This window comes from Hemitrygon akajei, chromosome 29 (genome assembly GCF_048418815.1).
Source record: "Hemitrygon akajei chromosome 29, sHemAka1.3, whole genome shotgun sequence".
In the NCBI taxonomy this organism is placed as follows: domain Eukaryota; kingdom Metazoa; phylum Chordata; class Chondrichthyes; order Myliobatiformes; family Dasyatidae; genus Hemitrygon; species Hemitrygon akajei.
Genome location: NC_133152.1, coordinates 49,212,502 through 49,235,258, shown reverse-complemented (window position 1 = coordinate 49,235,258; position 22,757 = coordinate 49,212,502). Strand labels below are relative to the sequence as shown.

General features: G+C 41.9%; 2 protein-coding genes across 9 annotated transcripts in view; one reads left to right on the top strand and one right to left on the bottom strand.

Moving 5' to 3' along the window:
- The window catches only part of cdk11b (cyclin dependent kinase 11B), a 63,762-nt gene extending 44,636 nt beyond the window's left edge, over nt 1-19,126 (top strand). For all 7 annotated transcript variants that reach the window (XM_073032424.1, XM_073032423.1, XM_073032425.1 and 4 more), the window contains 9 exons: nt 867-957; nt 7,432-7,553; nt 7,841-7,946; nt 9,447-9,568; nt 10,555-10,662; nt 11,076-11,192; nt 15,300-15,448; nt 17,583-17,772; nt 18,770-19,126. In XM_073032424.1, coding sequence (XP_072888525.1) covers nt 867-957; nt 7,432-7,553; nt 7,841-7,946; nt 9,447-9,568; nt 10,555-10,662; nt 11,076-11,192; nt 15,300-15,448; nt 17,583-17,772; nt 18,770-18,862 — 1,098 coding nt within the window. In that variant the 3' untranslated portion in view covers nt 18,863-19,126. The remainder of the gene's footprint in view (nt 1-866; nt 958-7,431; nt 7,554-7,840; nt 7,947-9,446; nt 9,569-10,554; nt 10,663-11,075; nt 11,193-15,299; nt 15,449-17,582; nt 17,773-18,769) is intronic.
- mmp23ba (matrix metallopeptidase 23ba) overlaps nt 17,262-22,757 on the bottom strand; it is a 40,274-nt gene continuing 34,778 nt past the window's right edge. For both annotated transcript variants that reach the window (XM_073032430.1, XM_073032431.1), the window contains one exon: nt 17,262-20,243. In XM_073032430.1, coding sequence (XP_072888531.1) covers nt 20,069-20,243 — 175 coding nt within the window. In that variant the 3' untranslated portion in view covers nt 17,262-20,068. The remainder of the gene's footprint in view (nt 20,244-22,757) is intronic.

Here is a 22,757-nt window from a genome sequence, read left to right as displayed (position 1 = left end):
TTACATGAGAAATATTGATGTGTATTCCCAGTTTAGATTACCCACAGGGTCACAGCAGAGGCATTTAAATGCTTGAGATGGAAATTCTGCTCATATACATCTTGCCTCTCAGTCCCAAACAAATCTGGCCCCAGCATCCCCCCTCAAAGCTTCCCCTCCCACCAACACCCATAGCTTCATTAACAAAAATACTACAGATGCTGGAATCAGGGATAAAAAGCAGAATGGACTCAAGTAGTGTCTGCTGACAAAAGGTGTCAGTTGGTGCTTCAAGATTCAAGATTGTTTAAATGTCTTTTCCAGTACTTGAGTATAAAGGAGAACAAAATAATTGTTGCTTGGATCCGATACAGCAGGGGAAAAAACACTAAGATAAATAACGCCATAATAAAAATACAATAAATATAAATTCATAAGATAGCTTATATACGTAGATCGATTGTATATCCATAAAATGACACTAGGCACATAAGTGACTGACAGGAAATGATAAAGTAGTGGTGGTTGGGGATGTGGAGGGGTGGGTTAGTGGGTGAAAGTGTTGATCGGTCTAACTGCTTGGAGAAAGTAACAGTTTATTGAGTCTGGTGGTCTTGCCATGGAAGCTACCTAGTCTCTTCTTTGATGGGAGTGGGTGGGCTGGTGGAGGTGATGTACTGGGCAGTTTCATGTACCTAACACATCACTGGGTTGAGAGCTGAATCTGGACAAAGACGTATCACTTTTCTCTGACAGTAACGAGGTTCTTCACTTCTTTATGACAGGGTGTGTCAGTACTAAACCTACCACCTTATGTTTATAAAGCCGCCTCCCATTTCAGAAATCCACTAAAACGTTACCTGTTTATACTTTGTTGCTGTTTTTAGGGTTGCCGTAGTGTAGAAGAATTTCAGTGTCTTAATAGGATTGAAGAAGGAACATATGGTGTGGTTTACCGAGCCAAGGACAAAAAGACAGGTGAGAATGGAATTTGGATGGCCGCACGTGTTCATTCTGTGGTCAATGCAGTTCACTGTTCAGGTCTGCATGGTTCACCGCTCTGGTCCAGTTGATGCTTTCCACAAGTTGAAACTAGAAGTCCAGGCATCATAGTTCTGTGAATCACATTTTCCATTCTGGAGATGGGAATCGGCCACTGTGATAATTATAGAAATTGCTAAAATCCTTCTTTTAATATAGAAAATTGACACCATTTATACTGTTCCCCTGTTGAACATGTGGTGGTGGCATTCGTCGGTCTCGAGAGACCATGGATCTGCGCCTGGAGTTTCCAGGGCGCAGGCCTGGGCAAGGTTGTATGGGAGACCGGCAGTTGCCCAAGCTGCAGTCCTTTCCCTCTCCACACCACCGATGTTGTCCAAGGGAAGGGCACTAGGACCCAAGCAGCTTGGCACCGGTGATGTCACAGAGCAATGTGTTGTTAAGTGCCTTGCTCAAGGACACAAACAAGCTGCCTCAGCTGAGGCTTGAACCAGTGACCTTCAGGTTACTAGTCTGATGCCTTGCCCACTAGGCCACGCGCCAACACGCTCCCCTGTTGAACATAAAACTGAGATATTGAATTCTTTGTGCTGGTCACAAATATGACCTGAAGTGTTTAGAATTGGGTCTCTTACAGAAGTATGTGCTGAAAACAGTTTCTCCAGAGTTAATCTCTGGGATTTGCTTCTAAAACCTTACCCCTCTGTGTCCTCTATATGAGGAAGGTTAAAAGCTACTTCTTCAAGTCACACAGAAACACAGCATAGGAACAGGCCATTCAGCCCATCTTCTCCATGCCACCCACAGTCTTCCAGAGGATTGAGGATTTATTCACCATAAACGTTTACATGGATTAAGAATTTGCTGTGGTGTGTTGGTCAGGGTGCAACATGCAACAGATTTAACAATTATAAACAATTATATAAAGAATAAAGTTAGAGGTTACAGTACAGATATAGAATAAAATGTAGATAAAATGCCAGCATATATTTCTGTATTTACCTTCTCTATCCTCTAGGTTAAAATCTACTACTTCATGTGAGTGCCTGAGGAACTGATGCAGGGGACAGGGGTTCAGATTTCTGGTTCATTTGGATCTCTTTTTGGGAAGGTACAACCTACACAAAGCAGATGGGTTACATCTGAAGCCAAGGAGGCCTATATCCTGGCAGTCAGGTTTGCTAGAATTCTTGGGGAGGGTTTAAACTAAGTTGGCAGGGGGATGGGAACCGGAGAGATAGAGTTGAGGATGGGGCAGTTGGTATATAACTAGATGTAGTGTGTAGTGAGAGTGTGAGGAAGGACAGGCAGATGATATGGCAAAATTGCAGTCAGTGGAATGAGATGAAGTGTAAAATTGCAGCAAAATTGAAAATGATGATGAATATAGGTCTGAATGTGTTGTATTTTGAATCCACAGTATACAAAATAAGGTAGATGATCTTGTAGTGCATTTAGAGATTGGCAGATATGAATTTGTGGGCATTACTGAGTCTTGGCTGAAAGGAGATCATTGGGAGCTTAATATCCAAGGATACACGTATCGAAAGGACAGGCAGAAAGAGGTGACATAGGATTAGAAGTCTTTGTGGGTAGAGTTAAGAAACTGCAAGGATAAAAAGACCCTGATGGGAGTTATATACAGGCCTCCGGACAGTAGTCAGGATGAATTACAATGGGAGATTGAAAAGATATGTAATAAGGGTAATGTTACGATAGTCATAGAGGGTTTAAATATGCATGTAGATTGGGAAAATCAAATTGGTGCTGGATCACAAGAGAGAGAATTTGTAGAATGCCTTTGAAATGGCTTTTGAGAGCCCACTGGGGAAAAGGCAGTTCTGGATTGGGTGTTGTTTAATGGACTGGATTTGATTAGGAAGCTGAAGGTAAAGAAACCCTTGGGAGGTAGTGATCACAATATAGAATTCATCCTGCAGTTTGAATGGGAGATGATAAAGTAAGGTACATCAGTGTTACAGTATAGTGGAGTAAAGGGAATTACAGAGTCATGAGTGAGGAGCTGCCCAAAATTGATTTGAAGAGGACACTAGCAGAGATGATGGTAGAGCGGTAATGGCTGGAGTTTTCTGGGAGCAATTCAGAAGGCACAGGATACATACATCTCAAAGATGAAGAAGTATTCTAAAGGGAGAGTGATGCAACCATGGCTGACAAAGGAAGTCAAAGACAGCATAAAAGCAAAAGAGAAGTCATATAATACAGCAACAGTTAGTTGGAAGTTAGAGGATTGGGAAGCTTTTAAAAACCCACAGAAGGCAACTAAAAAACCAGATAAGATGAAATATGAAGGTACACTAATAATATAAAAAGGGATAGCAAATGTTTTATCATATGTATAAAAAATAGAAGAGAGGTGAGAGTGGATGTTGGGCACTAACAAATGATGCTGGAGATGTAGAAATGGGGGACAAGGAATGTCAGACAAATTTAGTAAGTATTTTGCATCACATTCACTGTGCAAGACCCTAGCAGCATGCCAGAAACTCGAGAGTGTTAGGAGGCCGAAGTAAGTGTAGTTACTATCACTAAGGAGCAGTTGCTTGGGAAGCAGAAAAATCTGAAGGTACTTAAGTCACCTGGACAAGATTTTCTACACCCCAGGGTTCTGAAAGATGTGGCTGCGGAGATTGTGGAGGCATTAGTAATGATCTTTCAAGAATTAATAGATTCAGAAATGGTTCCAGAGAACTGGAAAATTGCAAATGTCACTCTACTCTTTAAGAAGGGAGGGAGGCAGAAAAAAGGAAATTATAGACCAGTTAGCCTGACTTCAGTGGTTGGAAAGATGTTGAAGTCCATTATAAAGGACGAGGTTTTGGGGTATTTGGAGATGCATGATAAAGTAGGCCCAAGTTAGCATGAAATCCTTAAGTGGAAATCTTGCCTGACACATCTGTTGGAATTCTTTGATGAAGTAACTGGCAGGATAGACAATGGAGAGTCAGTGAATGTTGATTACTTGGACTTTCAGAAGGCCTTTGATAAAGTGCGATACATGAAGCTGCTTAACAAGATAAGATCCCATGGTAGTACAGGAAGGATACTAGCATGGATAGAGTATTAGCTGATTGGCAGGATGCAGAGTGCAGAGTGGAATAAAAGAAGCCTATTCTGTTTGGTACTGGTGACTAGTGATGTTCTGCAGGGGTCGATGTTAGGACTACTTCTTTTCATTTAGAAACATAGAAAACCTACAGCACAATACAGGCCCTTCGACCCACAAAGCTGTGCCGAACATGTCCTTACCTTAGAAATTACCTATAGCCCATACCCCTCTATTTTTCTGAGCTCCATATACCTGTCCAGGAGTCTATTAAAAGACCCTATCGTATCCGCCTCCACCACCGTCAACGGCAGCCCATTCCACACACTCACCACTCTCTGTGTTAAAAAACTTACCCCTGACATCTCCTCTGTACCTACTTCCAAGCACCTTAAAACTGTGCCCTCTCATGCTAGCCATTTCAGCCCTGGGAAAAAGTCTCAGACTATCCACATGATCAATGCCTCTCATCATCTTATATACATTTACTTGTCAATGATTTAAATGATGGAATTAATGGCTTTTGGCCAATCTTGATGATACAAAGATAGATTGAGGGGCAGGTAGTGTTGAGGAAGTAGGGAATCTACAGATGGACAAAAGTGGCAGATGGACATAGTTTAGGGAAGTGATTGGTCATGCACCTTGGTAGAAGGAATAAAGGCATAGAATATTTTCTAAATGGGGAGAAAATTCAAAACTAAGAGATGCAAAGGGATTTGGGAGTCCTCATGCAGGATTCCCTAAAGGTTAACTGCAGGTTGAGTCATCAGTAAGGAAGGCAAATGCAATGTTAGCATTCATTTCAAGAGGACTAGAATACGAAAGCAAGTGTGTAATGCTGAGGCTTTAGAAAGACTACACTTGGAGTACTGTGAGCACTTTTGGGACCCTTATCTAAGAAAGGATGTGTTGGAGAGGGTCAAAAGGAGGTTTGCGAGAATAATTCCAGGAATAAAAGGGTTAATGTATGCAGAGTGTTTGATGGCTCTGGGCTTGTGCTCATTGGAGTTTAGAAGAAAGAGGAGGGGTTTTATTGAAATGTATTGAATATTGAAAGGCCTTAAAAGAGTGGATGTGGAGAAGATTTTCCCTATAGTGGGGGAGTCTAGGAACAGAGGGACGTCCATTTAACAAAGAGATGAGGAGGAATTCCTTTAGCCAGAAGTGGTGAATCTGTGGAATTCATTGCTACAGATGGCTGTGGAGGTCAGGTTATTGAGTATGTTTAGAGCAGAGCTGCTAAGTTGTTAGGGCAATAAAGGGGAGAAGGTAGGAAAGTGGAGTTGAGGGGAATCAGCTATTATGGAATGGTGGTGCAGGATGGATGAGCCGAGTGGCCTCATTCTGCTCTTATGTCTTATGTTCTTAAGCTAGTAGCACGGTAGCTAGTCCCAGTGCCAGCATTGGGCACATGGCCACCAAACCTTCCCAATGTATGCATCTGATCAAATGGTCTTAAATGTTGTATTTGTACCTACCTCTGCCACTTCATCTGGTAGCTTGTTCCATATCTCACCACCCTCAAGTTCCCTTCAAATCTTTACCTCTCTCAAACCAATCTGTACATCTCTCAAACTTCTCACTTCCTCTGGCAGCTCGTTCCATATCTCACCACCCCCAAGTTCCCTTTAAATCTTTACCACTCTCAAACCTATGTTCTCTTGTGTTCAACCTCAGGTTTGCCGTTGTTTGAATAAGTGGTTCAAACAGTGAATTCCGGTTAATTCGGACACATCAGCATCAGTAGATTTTGGCCCAATTAAGCAGCTGCCCCAATTAGCATGAGTTTCATGAAAATAGTTAAAAAGGTATTAAAAAAAAGGCAAATTACCATTTAACTGAGTAACAAATTAACTAAATGAAATGCAGAAGTAATTAGAACACTACCAATACTTCCACAGTGCTCTAAAACTGTGGATTAGTTCCCAATAATTATCGATGGAATTCATTCAGTGTACTCTGCCATGTTCTTTTGAGTTGACTGTAAAATAACAAAATCAGTGCAGATAATGGTCTGCCTTCAGTGCCTTCCTGCATGTAGTAGTGTCAAAAATCACTGCTTTTTAATTTGTCGTTGGTTGGCCTAACTCGTGCAACTGATGCTATTTAAAAACTATTTGCTGTAAGCACAGTGTGGTGTTTTAATGGCCACACAAGCGCACATGACTAACGTACTTGTGTCCAAAGGCTGTGTGCTCGGCCCGCTGCTGCTCACTCTGCTGATGCATGACTGGGGTCGCGGGTTTCAGCTCAAATTGTGTCATCAAGTTTGCAGATGACACAGCAGTGGTTGGCCCTATCACGATGACAAGAGGAAGTGGAGTGGCTGGTGGACTGTTGTGAGAAGACAACCTAGTTTGAATGTGGAGAAGACAAAAGAAATGATTGTGGACTTCAGGAAGGTTCAGACAAACCAACCCCCCTTTGTGAATACATGGCTCTTCCATAGAGAGAGTTAAGTGCACCAAACTGTTGGGAGTCCACATCACGGATGACCTCACCTTAATATCACCTCCCTGAACAAGAAGGCACAGCAGCACCTTCACTTCCTAAGAAGATTGAGGCAAGCAAGGCTCCCACCCCCATCTTAATTGTGTTTTACATTGAGAACGACCTGACAAGTTGTATCTCCATCTGGTATGGAAGCAGTCGAGCATCAGACCAGAAGTCCCTACAAAGGACTGTGAGAACAGCTGAGAAATTATAGGGGTCTCCCTACCATCCATTGGGGACATTTATCAGGGGCACTGATATGCAAGGCCCTTAGTATTACTGAGGATCCCACCCATTCATCCAGCATCCTCTTTGACTTAGTACCATCAGACAGGAGACTCCGATGCATAAAAGCAAGAACAGTCAAGATGAGAAACAGTTTTTTCCACCAGGCCAGACTTCTGAACTTCTGGCCGCATCGTATTCAATGTGTCACTGGTTAATTTGTTCCATATCTTACAATAGTTAATACCAATGCACTTTAGTTTGTTAATTATGTGTGATTCATCTGTATATTTTATCCTTACCTTCATAAGTTATTGTGTGCTATGTGGTTTACATCCTGGTTTGAAGAAACGCTCTCTCGATTCTATATGCATTATATGGTTATATACGTGTATGTAGTTAAATGACAATACACTTCACTTGACTTGAAAATGTTCGGCAGCAGTCTCCTGTCCCAATTAAGCAGCATAGTGCCCAAATAAACAAAGGGAATCCTGGCTATTATTAGTTTTCGTTCTTTAAGAGTTGTCGCAAATAAGCAGCTGCTCCAATTAACCATGGCCCAATTAACTGGAATCCACTGTATCTCTAAATGAACTGGAATGTTTTCAGTTTAAGTGATCAATAGTAATTGTGTTTTGTGGGAATTTTCTTTCTTTCAGATGAAATAGTAGCTTTGAAACGATTAAAAATGGAAAAGGAAAAAGAAGGATTTCCAATCACATCTCTGCGAGAAATCAACACCATTCTCAAAGCACAGCATCCCAACATTGTCACAGTGAGAGTGAGTAGGCAACAGTTCTCTTCTCTATTGGACATTACCCCTCCTGAGGGATATTTGAGAAAAATTTGCACCTAGCCTTGTTTTAATTTAATTCTTCTGAGTGTGAGGTGGTGTATTTGGTGATTTGTTAAGCTTGTTCTGATGTAACCTTGGGATGAAGAAACAACTGTTAATTGAACAAATTATCAAGTTTGATAGATTACAATTGAGCAAAAGTCTCAATGAGCTGTAACATTATATAGTAACATGGCAAGTGAAAGTAACTCCCAAACCTCTTGTTTCTTCAGGAAATAGTTGTGGGAAGCAATATGGATAAAATATATATAGTTATGAATTATGTGGAACATGACCTCAAGAGTTTAATGGAAACCATGAAACAACCTTTCTTACCAGGTACAGTTGTTAAATATTTAACTAATAAAAATCAAGTTTTTAAAAAATTCAGTGAGTACAGACACATTGCCTTTTATAACATTACCATATTCTCAGATTAATAAAAACCTTTATCAGATTTATCTGTTCTGAAAAGACTTTGTCCTGTAATGGTAAACTTCTGACAACAGGTAGTTTTTCAAGATTCAGATTGTTTATTGTCATTCTTTGTACATGAGTGTAAAGGAGAACAAAACGATGAATATAAAAACACAAGAAAATAAATATAAAAGCAATCCTATAAAACACAATGTACACGTTGCTGACTGTGGCCATGAGATTATCTTATTTACGTAGACTGGTTCTACATACATAAAGTGACTCTGACTGGAGATGATAAAGTGACAAACTGACCCTTGACAAGAGGAGCTCTTCCAGATAGCAGTAGGGCATCTGAAAACACAATAGGACAGTGTAGGTGTGAGGTGTGGAGTGTAAAGTGACAGTATGTGGGGGGATGATGTCGATGTGGTGGTGTGGGGTGCGTGGAGGAGGGGATGGTTCTGCTAGTTAATGCATGGCTGGGGTGAAGAGCGCTGTGGGACTGTGGAGAGGAGTGGCTGATGTGGGTTATAGTCATGGTAGGTTGCTATAATATCTTGTTGATTTATTTAGAAATGCCATTCGGAACAGGCCCACCAAGCCACACCACCCAGCAACTCACTGATTTAACCCTAACCTAATCACAGGACAATTTACAATGACCAATTAACCTACTAACTGGTACATCTTTAGATTGTGGGAGGAAACTGGAGCACCCAGAGGAAACCCACATGATCACAGGGAGAATATATAAACTCTCTACAGAGAGCAGTGGAAATTGAACTCCAAACACCCAAAGCCCTCAATCTGTAATAGCGTTGTGCCGATTGCTATGCTACCATGGTGCCCTGAGACCAGTTGGTGTGGGTAGGTGGATAGGTATTAATCCATACAGCACAGAAGCAGACCCATTGGCCCATCACGTTCATGGTGGCTGCACTAATCCTATTTTCCTGCATTAGATCAGATGTCTATTAGGCATCTTTTCTAGCACTGTTTCTGGCTGTTTATTTCACTTGCCCACTACCCTCTGTATGCGATCCCTTTAGATCCCCTTTTAATCCTAAACCTGTGCCCTCCAGCCATAGATTCCCCTTCTCTCAGAGAAAGAATGATTACTTACCCTGTTTATGCTCCTTATACAATATGCCTCTATAATGTCACCTCTCAACATAGCATACTTAAGAAAGTCTCCATCTATCCAGGATCTCCTTATACCTAGCACCCTTCAATACAGGCAACATCTTGGTGAGTTCTGCACACTCTCTCCTGCTACCACACTCTTCTTGTAATGGCTGCAGAGAGAATTAGAAGAAGGAGCATATTGCTCCAATCTTGTTCATTGGACTAGGGACGGTAATGCTGAAAGACCTCACAGATGAACACATCACTGTCTAAAATAGGTTATTTGATTTCCAGGTGAAGTCAAAACGCTTATGATTCAGCTTCTCAAAGGTGTTCGACACCTTCATGATAACTGGATCCTGCATCGAGACTTAAAGACGTCTAATCTGTTGCTAAGCCACTCAGGAATTCTGAAGGTCAGTCCACCTGCAGTGTAGAAATAGAGATAACTGGTGAATCTGTCAGCACATAATCATGGACCGAGTGGCCTATCCAGTGCCGCACTGTTGTTTTCCATTATTTCCACTGTGCTGAGATGGTGACACAGTGTCTTCTGTAAGGGGAAAGTTGTCAAATAGGTTTATGATCTGTGTGTACAGAGGTAGATGTTAATTTGTACACAAGTATCTAATAGAGTCAAAGAACACCAGAGCACTGAAACAGGCCCTTCGACCCATCTAGTATGTGCCAAACCTATCTCCTTGGACCCAGACCAAAGACCTCCATTTCCCTCCTTTCCATGTATCTATCTAAATTTCTCTTAAATGTGGAAATTGAACCCGCATATGCCACTTCCAGTGGCAGCTCATTCCACACTCTCACCACCCTCTGAGTGAAGAAATTTCCCCTCAGTTCCACTTAAATACTTCATCTTTAACCCATGACCTCTAGTTGTAGTCCCAGCCAACCTCAATGGACAAAGTCTGTTTGCACTTACCTTATCTATACTCATAATTTTGTACACCTCCATCAAATCTCCCCTCAATCTTCCACGTTCTAAGGAATAAAGTCCTAACCTATTCAACCTTTCCTTATAACTCAGGTCCTCAAGTCCTGGCAATATCCTTGTAAATTTTCTCTTTGCATCTTTCCTGTAGGCAGATGACCAAAACTGCACCCAGTACTCCAAATTAGGCCTCACCAATATCTCATACAACTTCAACAGAACATCCCATCTCCTGTAATCAATACTTTGATTTATGAAGGCCGATGTGCTAAAAGCTTTCTTACAAACCTATTTACCTGTGATGCCATATTGTAATTATTTCTTCCAAATGTGTTGCATATTTCTGCTTGTTGAGTTCTTTGTCTACTGCACGTGTATTTTGTAAAGCTTTTCTGATTTGTCCACACCATTGCTACTATTAGTAGCATGTTGAAATGTGTTCTAAACATTCTGCAGATTGGTGACTTTGGACTTGCCCGAGAGTATGGATCACCATTGAAGCCCTACACACCTGTAGTCGTAACACTCTGGTACCGAACGCCTGAACTGCTGCTTGGAGCAAAGGTTAGTGGCCTGAGTGTGGGTCGGGGTCTCGCTGTTCCAAATGTGGACAATTATTCAATGTGAGGAGGAGGAGGAGAAACTAGTTGTGCTGTTCATAATGTTTGTTATTCACAGACTGGATTTCTGAATTTAATAATGCTGTGGGAGCTCGTGGTGTCTGTAGGTTGGGTGTTCATATCCAAAGAGGCATAGCAAGAAAGGACAGCTGATGCTCCACCACAGGCCCACTTCACTGACTGATTTGCGTCTTTTTCACAGTTCACTTGGTCGGACTGTTGATCAAGACTGTTGTTAGGTTCTGTGAATGTATTTACTCAGGATACAGAATCAGTGAAAGTGTGTGTGAAGACATTGAGAAAAATTTTCTGTTCATCAGCTGCTGGTGACAGTTGTTTGTTATGTTTTCTGTGCAGGAATACTCGACAGCCATCGATCTGTGGTCAGTAGGCTGCATCTTTGCTGAGTTTCTCACTCAGAAACCTCTTTTTCCAGGGAAATCAGAGATTGACCAGATTAACAAAATCTTTAAGGTAACGTATTCTTCTCAAACTCACACAGACCTGAGCTTGGACCAAGGGAGAGGTAGCACGTTACTGTAACTAACTGGAGTATTGTCTTGCTGTTCCAAAAACTTCCTGGTGGATTTTAAAACCAGGCTGGGAAGGAAATTCACTAAATGAGATCTCTTATCCTTTGACGACAATTAAAAGAGCATTTCAGTAAATGTCTGGAGCTGGCAGTGTTATGGTTACATGTGGAAGTCCAGCATGCTGTCATACTGTCAGGAAGGGCAGGCAAATGCTAGGACAGAATTTCAGGCAGCAGGGTATCAGTGCATTAGGGATGCAGAATCAAAAAGGATAGCAAATACAGTACTCAAGGTGTTATATCTCAATGCATGAAGTATAAGAAATAAGGTGGATGATCTTGTAGCATTATTACAGATTGTCAGGTATGATGTTGAGGCCATCACTGAATCGTGGCTGAAGGGTAGTTGTAGTTGGGAGCTGAATGTCCAAGGTTATATGTTGTAATGGAAGAATAAGAAGGTGAGGGGTTGGTGTGGCTTTACTGGTCATGGCATCAAATCAGTAGAAAGATGTGACATAGGCTTGGAAGATGTTGAATCCTTGTGGGTTGAGTTAAAAAACTACAAGGATAAAAGAACCTGATGAGAGTTATATACAGGCCTCCCAACAGTAGCTGGGATGTAGACCACAGATTACAAAGGAAAATAGAAAAAGGTGTGTCAAAAGGGCAATGTTATGATAGTCATGAGACATTTCAACATGCATGTCGATTGGGAAAATCAGGTTTGTAATGGCTCTCAAGAGAGTGAGTTTGTTGAATGCCCATGAGATGGCTTTTTACAGCAGTTTGTTGTTAAGCCAACTAAGGGGTCAGGTTTACAGGATTGGGTGTTATGTAAAAAAAACCCAGAGGTGATTAGGGAGCTTAAGGTAAAGGAACCCTTAGGAAGCAGTGATCACAATATGATTGAGTTCAACTTGAAATTTGATAGGAAGAAAGTCTGACGTAGCAGTATTTCAGTGGAGTAAAGGAAATTGCAGTGGTATGAGAGAGGATTTGGCCAAAGTAAATTGGAAGGAGATGATAGCAGGGATGACAGCAGAGCATCAATGGTGTGAGCTTCTGGGAAAAATGAGGAAAGTGCATGATGGATGTATTCCAAAAACAAAGAAATATTCAAATGGCAAAATAGTACAACCATGGCTGACAAGGGAAGTCAAAGCTAATGTAAAAGCAAAAGACAGGCCAACAAAGCAAAAATTAGTGGGAAGACAAAGGATTGGGGAGCTTTTAAAAACCTACTGAGAGCAAGTAAAAGAGTCATTAGGAGGGAAAAGAGGAAATATGAAAGCAAGCCAGCAAACAATATCAAAATGAATCGTAAAAATTTCAAGTATGTAAAAAATAAAAGAGATGAGAGTGGATATAGGACCACTAGAAAATGAGGCAGGAGAAATAATAATGGGGGACAAGGAGGCAGCAGATGAACTAAATGAGTATTTTACATCAGTCTTCACTGTGGAAGACACTAGAAGTGTACTAAATGTTGAAGGGTGTGAGGAAATAGAAGCGAGTGCAGTTACTTTACAAAGGAGAAGGTGAACTGCACCCTAGTGTTCTGAAAGAGGTAGCGGTAGAGATTGTGGAGGCATTAGTAATGATCTTTCAAATATCATTGGACTCTGGCATGGTGCCAGAGGACTGGAAAATTGCAAACATTACTCCACTCTTTAAGAAAGGAGGAAAGCAGCAGAAAGGAAATTATAGACCAGTTAGCCTGACCTCAGTGGTTGGGAAGATGTTAGAGTCAATTGTTAAGGATGAAGTTATGGAGTACTTGGTGATACAGGACAAGATAGGATAAATTCAGCATGTTTTCCTTAAGGGAAAATCTTGCCTGATGGACCTGTTGAAATTCTTTGAGGAGATTACGAGTAAGATAGATAAAGGGGATGCAGTGGATATTGTATATTTGGACTTTCAGAAGGCCTTTGACAAGATGCCACACATGAGGCTGCTTACCAAGTTAAGAGCCCAAAGCGTTACAAGAAAGTTACTGGCGTGGTTAGAGCATTGGCTGATTGGTAGGAGGCAGTGAGTGAGAATAAAAGGATCCTTTTCTGGTTGGCTGCCAGTATCTAGTGGTGTTCCACAGGGGTCGGTGTTGGGACCGCTTCTTTTTATACTGTATGTCAAAATGATTTAGATGATGGAATAGATGGTTTTGTTGCAGAGTTTGTAGATGGTGTTAGGGTTAGGTAGTTTTGAGGAATTAGGCTACGGAAGGACAGGAAAATGGGCAAAGAAATGGCAAATGGAATACAGTGTTGGGAATTATATAGTCATACACTTTAGTAGAAGAAATGAAAGAGTTGATTATTTTCTAATTGGAGAGAAAATACAAAAAACTGAGGCGCAAAGGGACCTGAGAACCCTTGTGCAGGATTCCCTAAGGAATAATTTGCAGATTGAGTTTGTGGTGAGGAAGGCAAATGTGATGTTAGCATTCATTTCAAGAGGACTAGAACTTCAAGACAAGGATGTAATGTTGAGACTTTATAAAGCATTAGTGAGGCCTATTTGGGAGTATTATGAGTAGCTTTGGGCCCATTATCTTAGAAAAGATGTGCTGAAACTGGAGAGGAGAAACAGGAGGTTCACGAAAATGATTCCAGGGCTGAATGGCTTGTCATGTGCAGAGTGTTTGATGGCTGTGGGCCCGTATTCACTAGAATTCAGAAAAATGAGGGGTGCCCTCATTGAAACCGATCGGTTGGTGAATGGCCTTGTCAGAGTGATGTGGAGAGGATGGTGGGAGAGTCTAAGACTGGAGCACACAACCTCAGAATAGAGAGCCATATATACAGAAAGATGCTGAAAAGAGCCAGTAACGTCATGAAGGATCCCACTCTTCCACCTTGCTCATAGACTGTTAGCCCCACTCCCATCAGGGAAGAGTTTACATAGCATCCATGCCAGACTCAAAAACAGTTACTTTCCCCAAGCAGTAAGGCTGATGACACCTACTGTGGTTGGTCCTACTGAAGTGCAACATCTCACACCTGTCTGCATTAAATTCCATCTGCTATTTTTCAGCCCTTTTTTTCCAGCTGGTCCAGGTACCACTGCAAGAAATGATCGTCTTCCTCACCGTACACTACACCCCCAATCTTGGTGTCATCCGCAAATTTGCTAATCCAGTTAACCACATTATCATCCAGATTGTTGATACAGAAAACCAAGAACAACAGACACAGCACTAATCCCTGTGGCACTCGAGTGATAGGCCACCAGTCAGAGAGGCAATTATCTACTACCATTCTCTGGCTTCTCCCACAAAGCTAATGAATGTCTAATCCAGTTTCCCACTTCATTATGAACACCAAGTGACTGAACCTTCCTGACCAAACTCCCATACGGTATCTTGTCAAATGCCTTGCTAAAGTCCATGTAGACAACATCCACTGCCTTGCCTTCATCAGCCTTACTGATAACATCCTTACAACCTACCATATACAAAGGTATGCTGAGTATCTTCAATCTTTCCCAATGCTCATTTATCCAGTCCCTTAAAATACCTTCCAATTACTTTCCCACTACTGATGTCAGGCTCACCGGCCTATAATTTTGTGGTTTATTTTTAGAGCCTTTCTTAAATGGTATCTATTCTCCAATTGTCCGGTGCCTCACCTGTCGCTAAGGATGATTTAAATATCTCTGTTAAGATTTATATATATTGTGTTTCTTATTATTACTGTGTTCTTTATCTTGTGTTTCTTTTTTTGCTGCATCAGATCTGGGGTAACAATTATTTCCTTCCCTTGTACACTTGTGTACAGGAAGTGGTATTAAACAATCTTGAATCTTGATTGGAACATACAGTGAAATGCGTCCTTTGCATTAACAACCAACACAAACAAAGGATGTGCTGGGGAGAGCCCACAAGAGTTACCACACATTCCAGCAGCAGTGTAGCATGCCTACAATGTTCAAACTAGTTTAGGTTCTTGTTTCCATTGCCTGTGTGAATCTGCTGTGTTTTATTGAAATTGAAGGTTAAATGTTACAAGGCAGTCTCCCTGTATCAGGTTAAATTCCTCTCATAGGAGCTGGGAACCCCAAGTGAGAAGATATGGCCAGGTTACAATGAGCTCCCTGCAGTCAAGAAAATGACCTTCACCGAGTACCCGTTCAATAACCTGCGGAAGCGATTTGGCGCCCTGCTGTCTGACCAAGGTTTTGACCTCATGAACAAGTAAGTCAAGGTGGTTAACTAGTCCTTGTGCTGGTTTCATTAACTTTTAACAATTGAGGCAAATCTGTGTCAGGGACGATTGTTTAGTCAATTAAACGTTGACACACAGCCAAAAGATGCTTAATAAGCAAACTTTCAACCTGACTGCAAATATCCAGATACTCAAATTCAAATGTCCTAATAAAGGATCTCGACTGTCCACCTCCGTTCTCAGAAGCTGCCTGACCTGCTGAGTTCCTCCAGTATTTTGTGTGTGTTCCAGATTCTGGCACCTGCAGATCTTTGTAACTCCAACTTCTCGTATTGTTCAGATTTACCAGGATGCACCTGGATTAGAGAGCATGTCTTACAAGGATAAGACAGGTTCAGTGAGTTGGTGTGTTTCTCTTTGGAACCAAGGAGGATGAGAGGTGACTCAATAGACGTGCAAAATCATAGATCATGTGGACAGCCAAACACTTTTTCCCAGGGCAGAAATGGCTAATACCAGGGGCTTAATTTTATGGTGATTGAAGGAAAGTTTGGTGGGGGGGTGAGCAGAGGTAGGGTTTTTACAAAGTAGTGTACAGGGAAAGTGCTGCCGGGGTGCTGTTAGAGGCAGATGCTTTAGGGGCATTTAAGGGAATCTTAGGCACAATCAAATTGAAAATTGGAGGGCTCTGTGGGAGAGAGGTATTAGATTGATTTTGGAGTAGGTTAAAAGGTCGGCACTACATTGTGGGTTGAAGGCCCTGTTCTGTAATGTTCTATATCATTTGTGTTATTACCCATGGGATTTTCCTGGTGGTGAGATCCCCAGGGGAATGGTTTACGTGAGCTGATTTATTAATGGATGCATTCCATTATTCCATAATAACATTCCCAGAGCAGTAAAGATTGTTGATGAATACAACAGAGGTATCTGCTTCATTTCAGCCAGAGACTGTGCTCATATTTGTTCATTATTAGTTTTACTGTGCACTTGGTGAGTGTATTAATGTTTCTTGCACATGTTAAATTCTCTGTGGCTGTCATAAATACAGTAAAACTCCCACAGTCCAGCATCCAATCATTCTGAAATACTGATGGTCCAGACTCTGGATTGTGGCTGCAATCAGAGAGACGGGTCTTATGGAGGGGCTGGGCAAGCTGCCAGACCACCTTGAGGGTCATGAATTTGGAGAGAGTTGAGACAGAGGTGGGGTCTGGGTGTCTTTGTGTATCCAACTCCTTTAAGCTCACCTGGTTCACCAGGAATTCTGTTAAACTCCTGTGTAGCATTGTAAAAAGAAGATAAAGTATGTTGGGGTGTAAGTAACAGCCAGTACTTCAAAAAATCTGTTTCCTGCCCACCAAAGTGCCAGATGGCTGTGGAGGCCAAGTAAATGGGTATATTTAAATCAAAGGTTGAAATTTTCTTGATTAGACAGGACATAAAAGGTTATAGGGAGAAGGCAGAAGAATGGGGTTTAGAGGGACAATAAATCAGCCATGATGGAATGGTGGAGCAGACTCGATGGATCGAATGACCTAATTCTGCTCCCATGTCTTATGGTCTTATTATTTGTTTCACTACTCGTAGTTACTCTGGGTTCTTTTGATCAGAACTTTTGAACTCATGTTTAATTTGATTGTATTTCAGTTAGATGTAGTTGTGCTTTACACCAGTTTCTCAGCCAAAAAAAAAATTGCTGTCCCATAGTTGGGACGTGACAAAAATGGGAATATATTTCATACTTCGGCAATAGTTTAAGTATCCTCAAACAAACTCATCGGCTCTCAAGATATTTCCTTTAAATTTGAGAATGTAAATGAATAACATCGGCACTGATCGTGTTTACAGCAACTGCATTTTAATGGATTGAAAATATAACAAGCTTTTGCCATTAACAGCTGTTTGAGTCTAAAGTGTAAACTATAGTTTATGTGGAAAGAGGATTAAATGCACCAGTGGTATTTTATAACTTTGGTTTTGTTTTGAATTGAAACACATCATTGCTGGCAGAAGTGGAAGAGCTGCTGGTGGCTGTGGAATAGGCTCTTGCAGCTTGCAAATGCTTGTCCATTGTTGCTGTACAATCACACATCTGATGTCTTGCGTGTGGACGGTGATTCCAAGGCAGGCATTTCACATTGCTGTCTGCTTTCACAACAGATTTCTGACTTACTGTCCAGCCAAGAGAATTACAGCAGAGGAGGCTCTCAAACATGACTACTTCAGGGAGACACCCCTGCCAATAGAGTCATCCATGTTCCCAACCTGGCCAGCTAAAAGCGAGCAACAAAGGGTTAAACGTGGCACTAGCCCTCGTCCCCCAGAAGGTGGTCTCGGCTACAGCCAACTGGTAGGTGGTTACACTGACTGTTAATTTGAAGGGAAATTGGCAATTTTAACTTTTACAGCATCCTTAATGTAGTCCGTAGTTTTGGAGTGGTAGCAGACACGATGATATTGTGAAAGTTGTTTGGCTTTGCTGGCTGCTGGAATGATAGGGGCAAAAGGATGGCTGTGATGGCACGGGAACAGGTGAGGGGGGTGGGACAATGTTGATGGAGTTGGAGGAGCCAACCAGGCAGTTTAGGAGGACACAGTGTCTTTGGAATGCTGGGAGAGGAGGAAGAGGAGATGTTGAATGTGCAGAGCCACAGTGACCCCCTGCCCTCCTGAAGTGGAGGGCAGGTCATTGGGTGTATTTAAAGTGGAGGTTGATAGGTTCTTGATTATTCAGGGTGTCCATGGTTACGAGGAGAAGGCAGAAGAATTGGATTGACAGGAATAATAAATCAGCCATGATGGAAAGATGGAGCAGACTCAATAGGATGAATGGTTAAATTCTGCTCCTATGTCTTGTGGTCTAATGTGGTTGAGAGCTTGTCAGCTAGGTTATTGGGGAAGCACGTTAAGGAAAATGTTTGAAAAGCTATTGATGAGGGAAGTGCCAGAACAGAATGTTTGAGAAATTAAATCAGCTAGAATTATTAAATCTGTTTGCTCTGTGTTGATAGAGAAGTTGTAGGAAGTCAAATTTTGGTGAGACAAAAACTGACAGCATTCAATCCTTGTGAATGGAAATAATAAATTAAAGATACTATAGTGCTAATCCACTAAGAAGCTGAAGTCAGATTAAAGCACTTCCTACATAGTGAGGAGCCAGAGAGAGACGGGAGGTGTTCCTGCCTTGGCCATAATGTACTCACTAGGTAAATAGCTGCACTCAATGCCCATGAAGCTGCAGAGATGTCAGTTCTGGTCTGGATGCTGGAGACAGGAAAGGTGCAGTGTAGAGAAACACCAGTTGAACATGTTGTTGCTGATTATGCTCAAACTCTTTTTTTCACCAGGGAGATGATGATCTGAAAGACACTGGCTTCCATCTGACGACCACAAACCAGGGAGCCTCTGCTGCTGGGCCGGGTTTCAGCCTGAAGTTCTGATGCAGAGGCGAGAGTGGACAGCTCTGTAACTGGAGGAACTCTTTACAGCAGCAGTTTTTCATCTTTCTCGTGTAGTACTGCAGGTCAACAAGGTTCTTTGATTTTTTTTTTAAGCTTTTAAAATATTCATTTGTAAAATGTAAAATAATTCAATCAAGTTATTTGCAAAGAGAATAATTGTTGAACTTAACTGCTCAAAGTGGAATATTTTGTTGTACATGTAGAGTTTTGGTAAATTTAAAAATAAAGCCCCTCAAAAGAAAAGTTATAGCTGTTCTGAATATGGATTCTTTTCCCTTGACCAGTTTAGTTTGATATTAATTACTACTCTCATTTAATCTGATGGATTTTATTTAAGGGTGGCATCTTGCACTACATGCCTCCTTGCCTGTAGGTTCAGAATTTATTTAGAGATACAGTGCAAAACAGACCCTTCCGGCCCAACGAGCCACACCGCCCAGCAACCCACCGATTTAACATCGGCCTAATCAGCGGACAGTTTACATTGCCAATTAACTGGTACGTCTTTGGACTGTAGGAGGAAATTGGAGCACCTGGACAAAACCCATACAACCATGGGGAGAATGTACAAGCTCTTAGAGGACGCCAGAATTGAACTCTGATCCCCGAGCCATAATAGCATCACGCATACCGGTGCTGTCCAGCGTGCTGACTGGGGACTGGTGAGTGAAAGCTTCACCCTGTACATCACGGAATGTTTCTTCTCATCCAGCCTCAAACCTGCACAACAGCCTCCATCCAGATATCTGAGCCAGCTGCTGACCCAAACTAGAAAGGATGGCAAGTTGAAGTCTATTTCTAATTTCAGACCGAGTTTTATTTATTTCATGTTTTCAATACAATCAGTATCGTGCACCATCTTACCTCACACCTTGTGAGACAGCAGTTCAGCCACAACCTGAGTTTCCCTTTGCTTTCACCATTTTGAATCTTACAGGCATAGTGTGTTGCCTGGGACAAAGGACATAGCTATAACCTGCTGAATGTTCTGGCCCAGGGAACTGCTGCAGTTTAATGCATCATCACCAATTGTTGCTCTATATCCAATGCCATTTGCAGCCCACACAGCCAATTCCACGTTCACAGGCACTGCTCTGAACTACTTCACCATAATAATGTTCAGCAAAATTGTTAAAATAATCACAAATTCTGATCAAACCTCTAATCATGTATTCAAAAGGTCTCTTATACTTTAACCTTTAGTTTCCAGGAATATTTTGTGAGGATTCTCCCATCTTTCTTCACCACACACGTGTATGTTCCTTCGTTAATTGCATTGGCAATGATACTAAGCCTGTTATCCTTCATGAACAGGTATCCAGGGTATGAAAACTCCAACAGTTCTCCATCCTTGTACCATCTGAAAGGATAAAAACATTCATCATGGAGATCCATCCACATCTTTCACACTGCAAGGCTTTGAAATGTAGTCTTGGTTGTAGCATAGGAAACATTTTGTTATACAGCAGGGAAGTTCCCCATCGAATCTCTGCTGACCATCTGTACCCATTTGATGCTGAAATTCTCCCCATCTTCTCATTAAAAACTCCAACTCTGCACCGGAGCAATTTACAGCAGGGAATTAACCTACCAGCCCTCATGGAGGCAGCACGGTAGAATAGTGGTTAGTTCATCAGCGACTGGTGATCAATTCCCATCTCTAAGGAGTTTGTACATTCTCCATGTGACTGTGGGTTTCTTCCAGGTTCTCTGGTTTCCTCCCACATTCCAAAAACGTACAGCTTAGGGTTTGTAAGTTGTCAGTGTCACTAGCAGGCTGCCCCCACCACATCCTCAGATTGTGTTGTTTTGGTCATTGCCACAAACAGCACATTTCACTGTACAGGCAACACTTAAAGCTCATCTAAAGGGAGAGCAACTGAAGAAAAGCATAGAGCATGCAAACAGCATCCACACAGACAGCACCAAAGATCAGTTCTATCCAGGGTGCTGGAGCAGAGGCCACTTCCTGGTACTAAAGTAACTGACAAAGTGCACAGTAAGATCTCAGAAACTGCAAGGTGGCACAACCCAATGACGTGGATAAATGTTAGTGCCAGACACTGGTGCTTGGCACTGAATTGATGCCCTTGGTCTATTTATTTGCATCACCTGATCTCCACCTCCATGCATGGCGTGGAGAAGCTGCACAGTCATTCTATCATGTGCAAGGAACCAGACAGACAGTTGCTTTTCGGTGTACTGGAATGCATCAAGTTTGCAAACCTTCACCCACTTTAGGCTGAGTACACAAAATGACTATAACTTCACCATGGATAGTCCCAAGCTTGGTTGCAAAAGAAAGGAGGGTGGATAATGGATACCTGGCCGGCAGACCACAGTCTGTGTGGCTTCAGAGCTGTGTGTCAGACATGGCTCTAAGAAGCACTGGGGCCCCACAGGACTGTACTGGCTCCCTTCCTGTTTGCCCTGTATGCCTCAGAGTTTAGATACAACACTGAGTCATGTCATCTGCAGAAATTCTCTTGATGACTCAGCAGCAGTTGAGTGTATAAAGGGAGGACAGAACGATGAATACAGGCCATTGGTGGAGCTTTGTCAAATGGTGCAAGCTGAATTATCTGCAGCTCAACATCAGTAAGACAAAGGAGATGTTGATGGACTTTAGGAAGACTAAGCCTGCACTGTTCCCTTTTATTATTGATGGTGAGGACGTGCATGTGATGAGGACCTGCAAGAACCTGGGAGTGCACCTGGTTGAGAAACTTAAGTGGAGCACCAACACAGAGTCTGTGTCCAAAAAACGCCAGAATCACCTCTACTTCCCGAGGAGACTGCGGTAGTTGGGAGTATGCAGCCCTCTGCTTCACATGTTCTACCAGTCTGTCGACAGTACAGTCTTCTATGTGGTGGTGTGCTGCAGCAATGGCATCAATATGGGTGATGCCAACAGGCTCAATACACTGATTAAAAAGGCTGGCTCGGTTATAAAAGTCAAACTGGACACATTGGAAGCTCTGGTAGAACAAAGGACCCAACAGAAAATCCTGGCAATTATGGACAATGTTTCTCACCTTCTGCCTGCCACCTTGGCTGAACTTATTGATGTAGTTATAAAGAAGGCAAGACAGCAGCTATACTTCATTAGGAGTTTGAAGAGATTTGGCATGTCAATAACTACACTCAAAAACTTCTATAGTTGTACCGTGGAGAGCATTCTGACAGGCTGCATCACTGTTTGGTATGGAGGGGCTACTGCACAGGACCGAAAGAAGCTGCAGAAGGTTGTAAATCTGGTCAGCTCCATCTTGGGCACTAGCCTACAAAGTACCCAGGACATCTTTAGGGAGCGGTGTTGCAGCGAACATTATTAAGGACCTCCAGCACCCGGGGCATGCCCTTTTCTCACTGTTACCATCAGGTAAGAGGTACAGAAGCCTGAAGGCACACACCCAGCAATTCAGGAACAGCTTCTTCTCCTCTGCCATCCGATTCCTAAATGGACATTGAATCTTTGGACAGTAGCTCACTTTTTTAAAAAAAAATACAGTATTTCTGTTTTTGCACATTTTAAAAAATCTATTCAATATATGTAATTGATTTACTTGTTTATTTACTATTATTTTTACTTTTTTTCTCAACTATATTATGTATTGCATTGAACTTCTGCTGCTAAGTTAACAAATTTCATATCACATGCCAGTGATAATAAACCTGATTCTGATTCAGAGGAGTAATAAACTAAGATAACTGCACTGCTCCAAAGAGTGCTATATGAAGGCATGCTTACCCTTGACCAATTGGCTCTATAATGAGTCAACCTATAGCCGGAAAGCAATGACCCTCTCGTGTAAAACTGTTTATTTTTTTTCTTCCTTACTTTTCTTCTAATTATTTGTAATATCTGTGCACT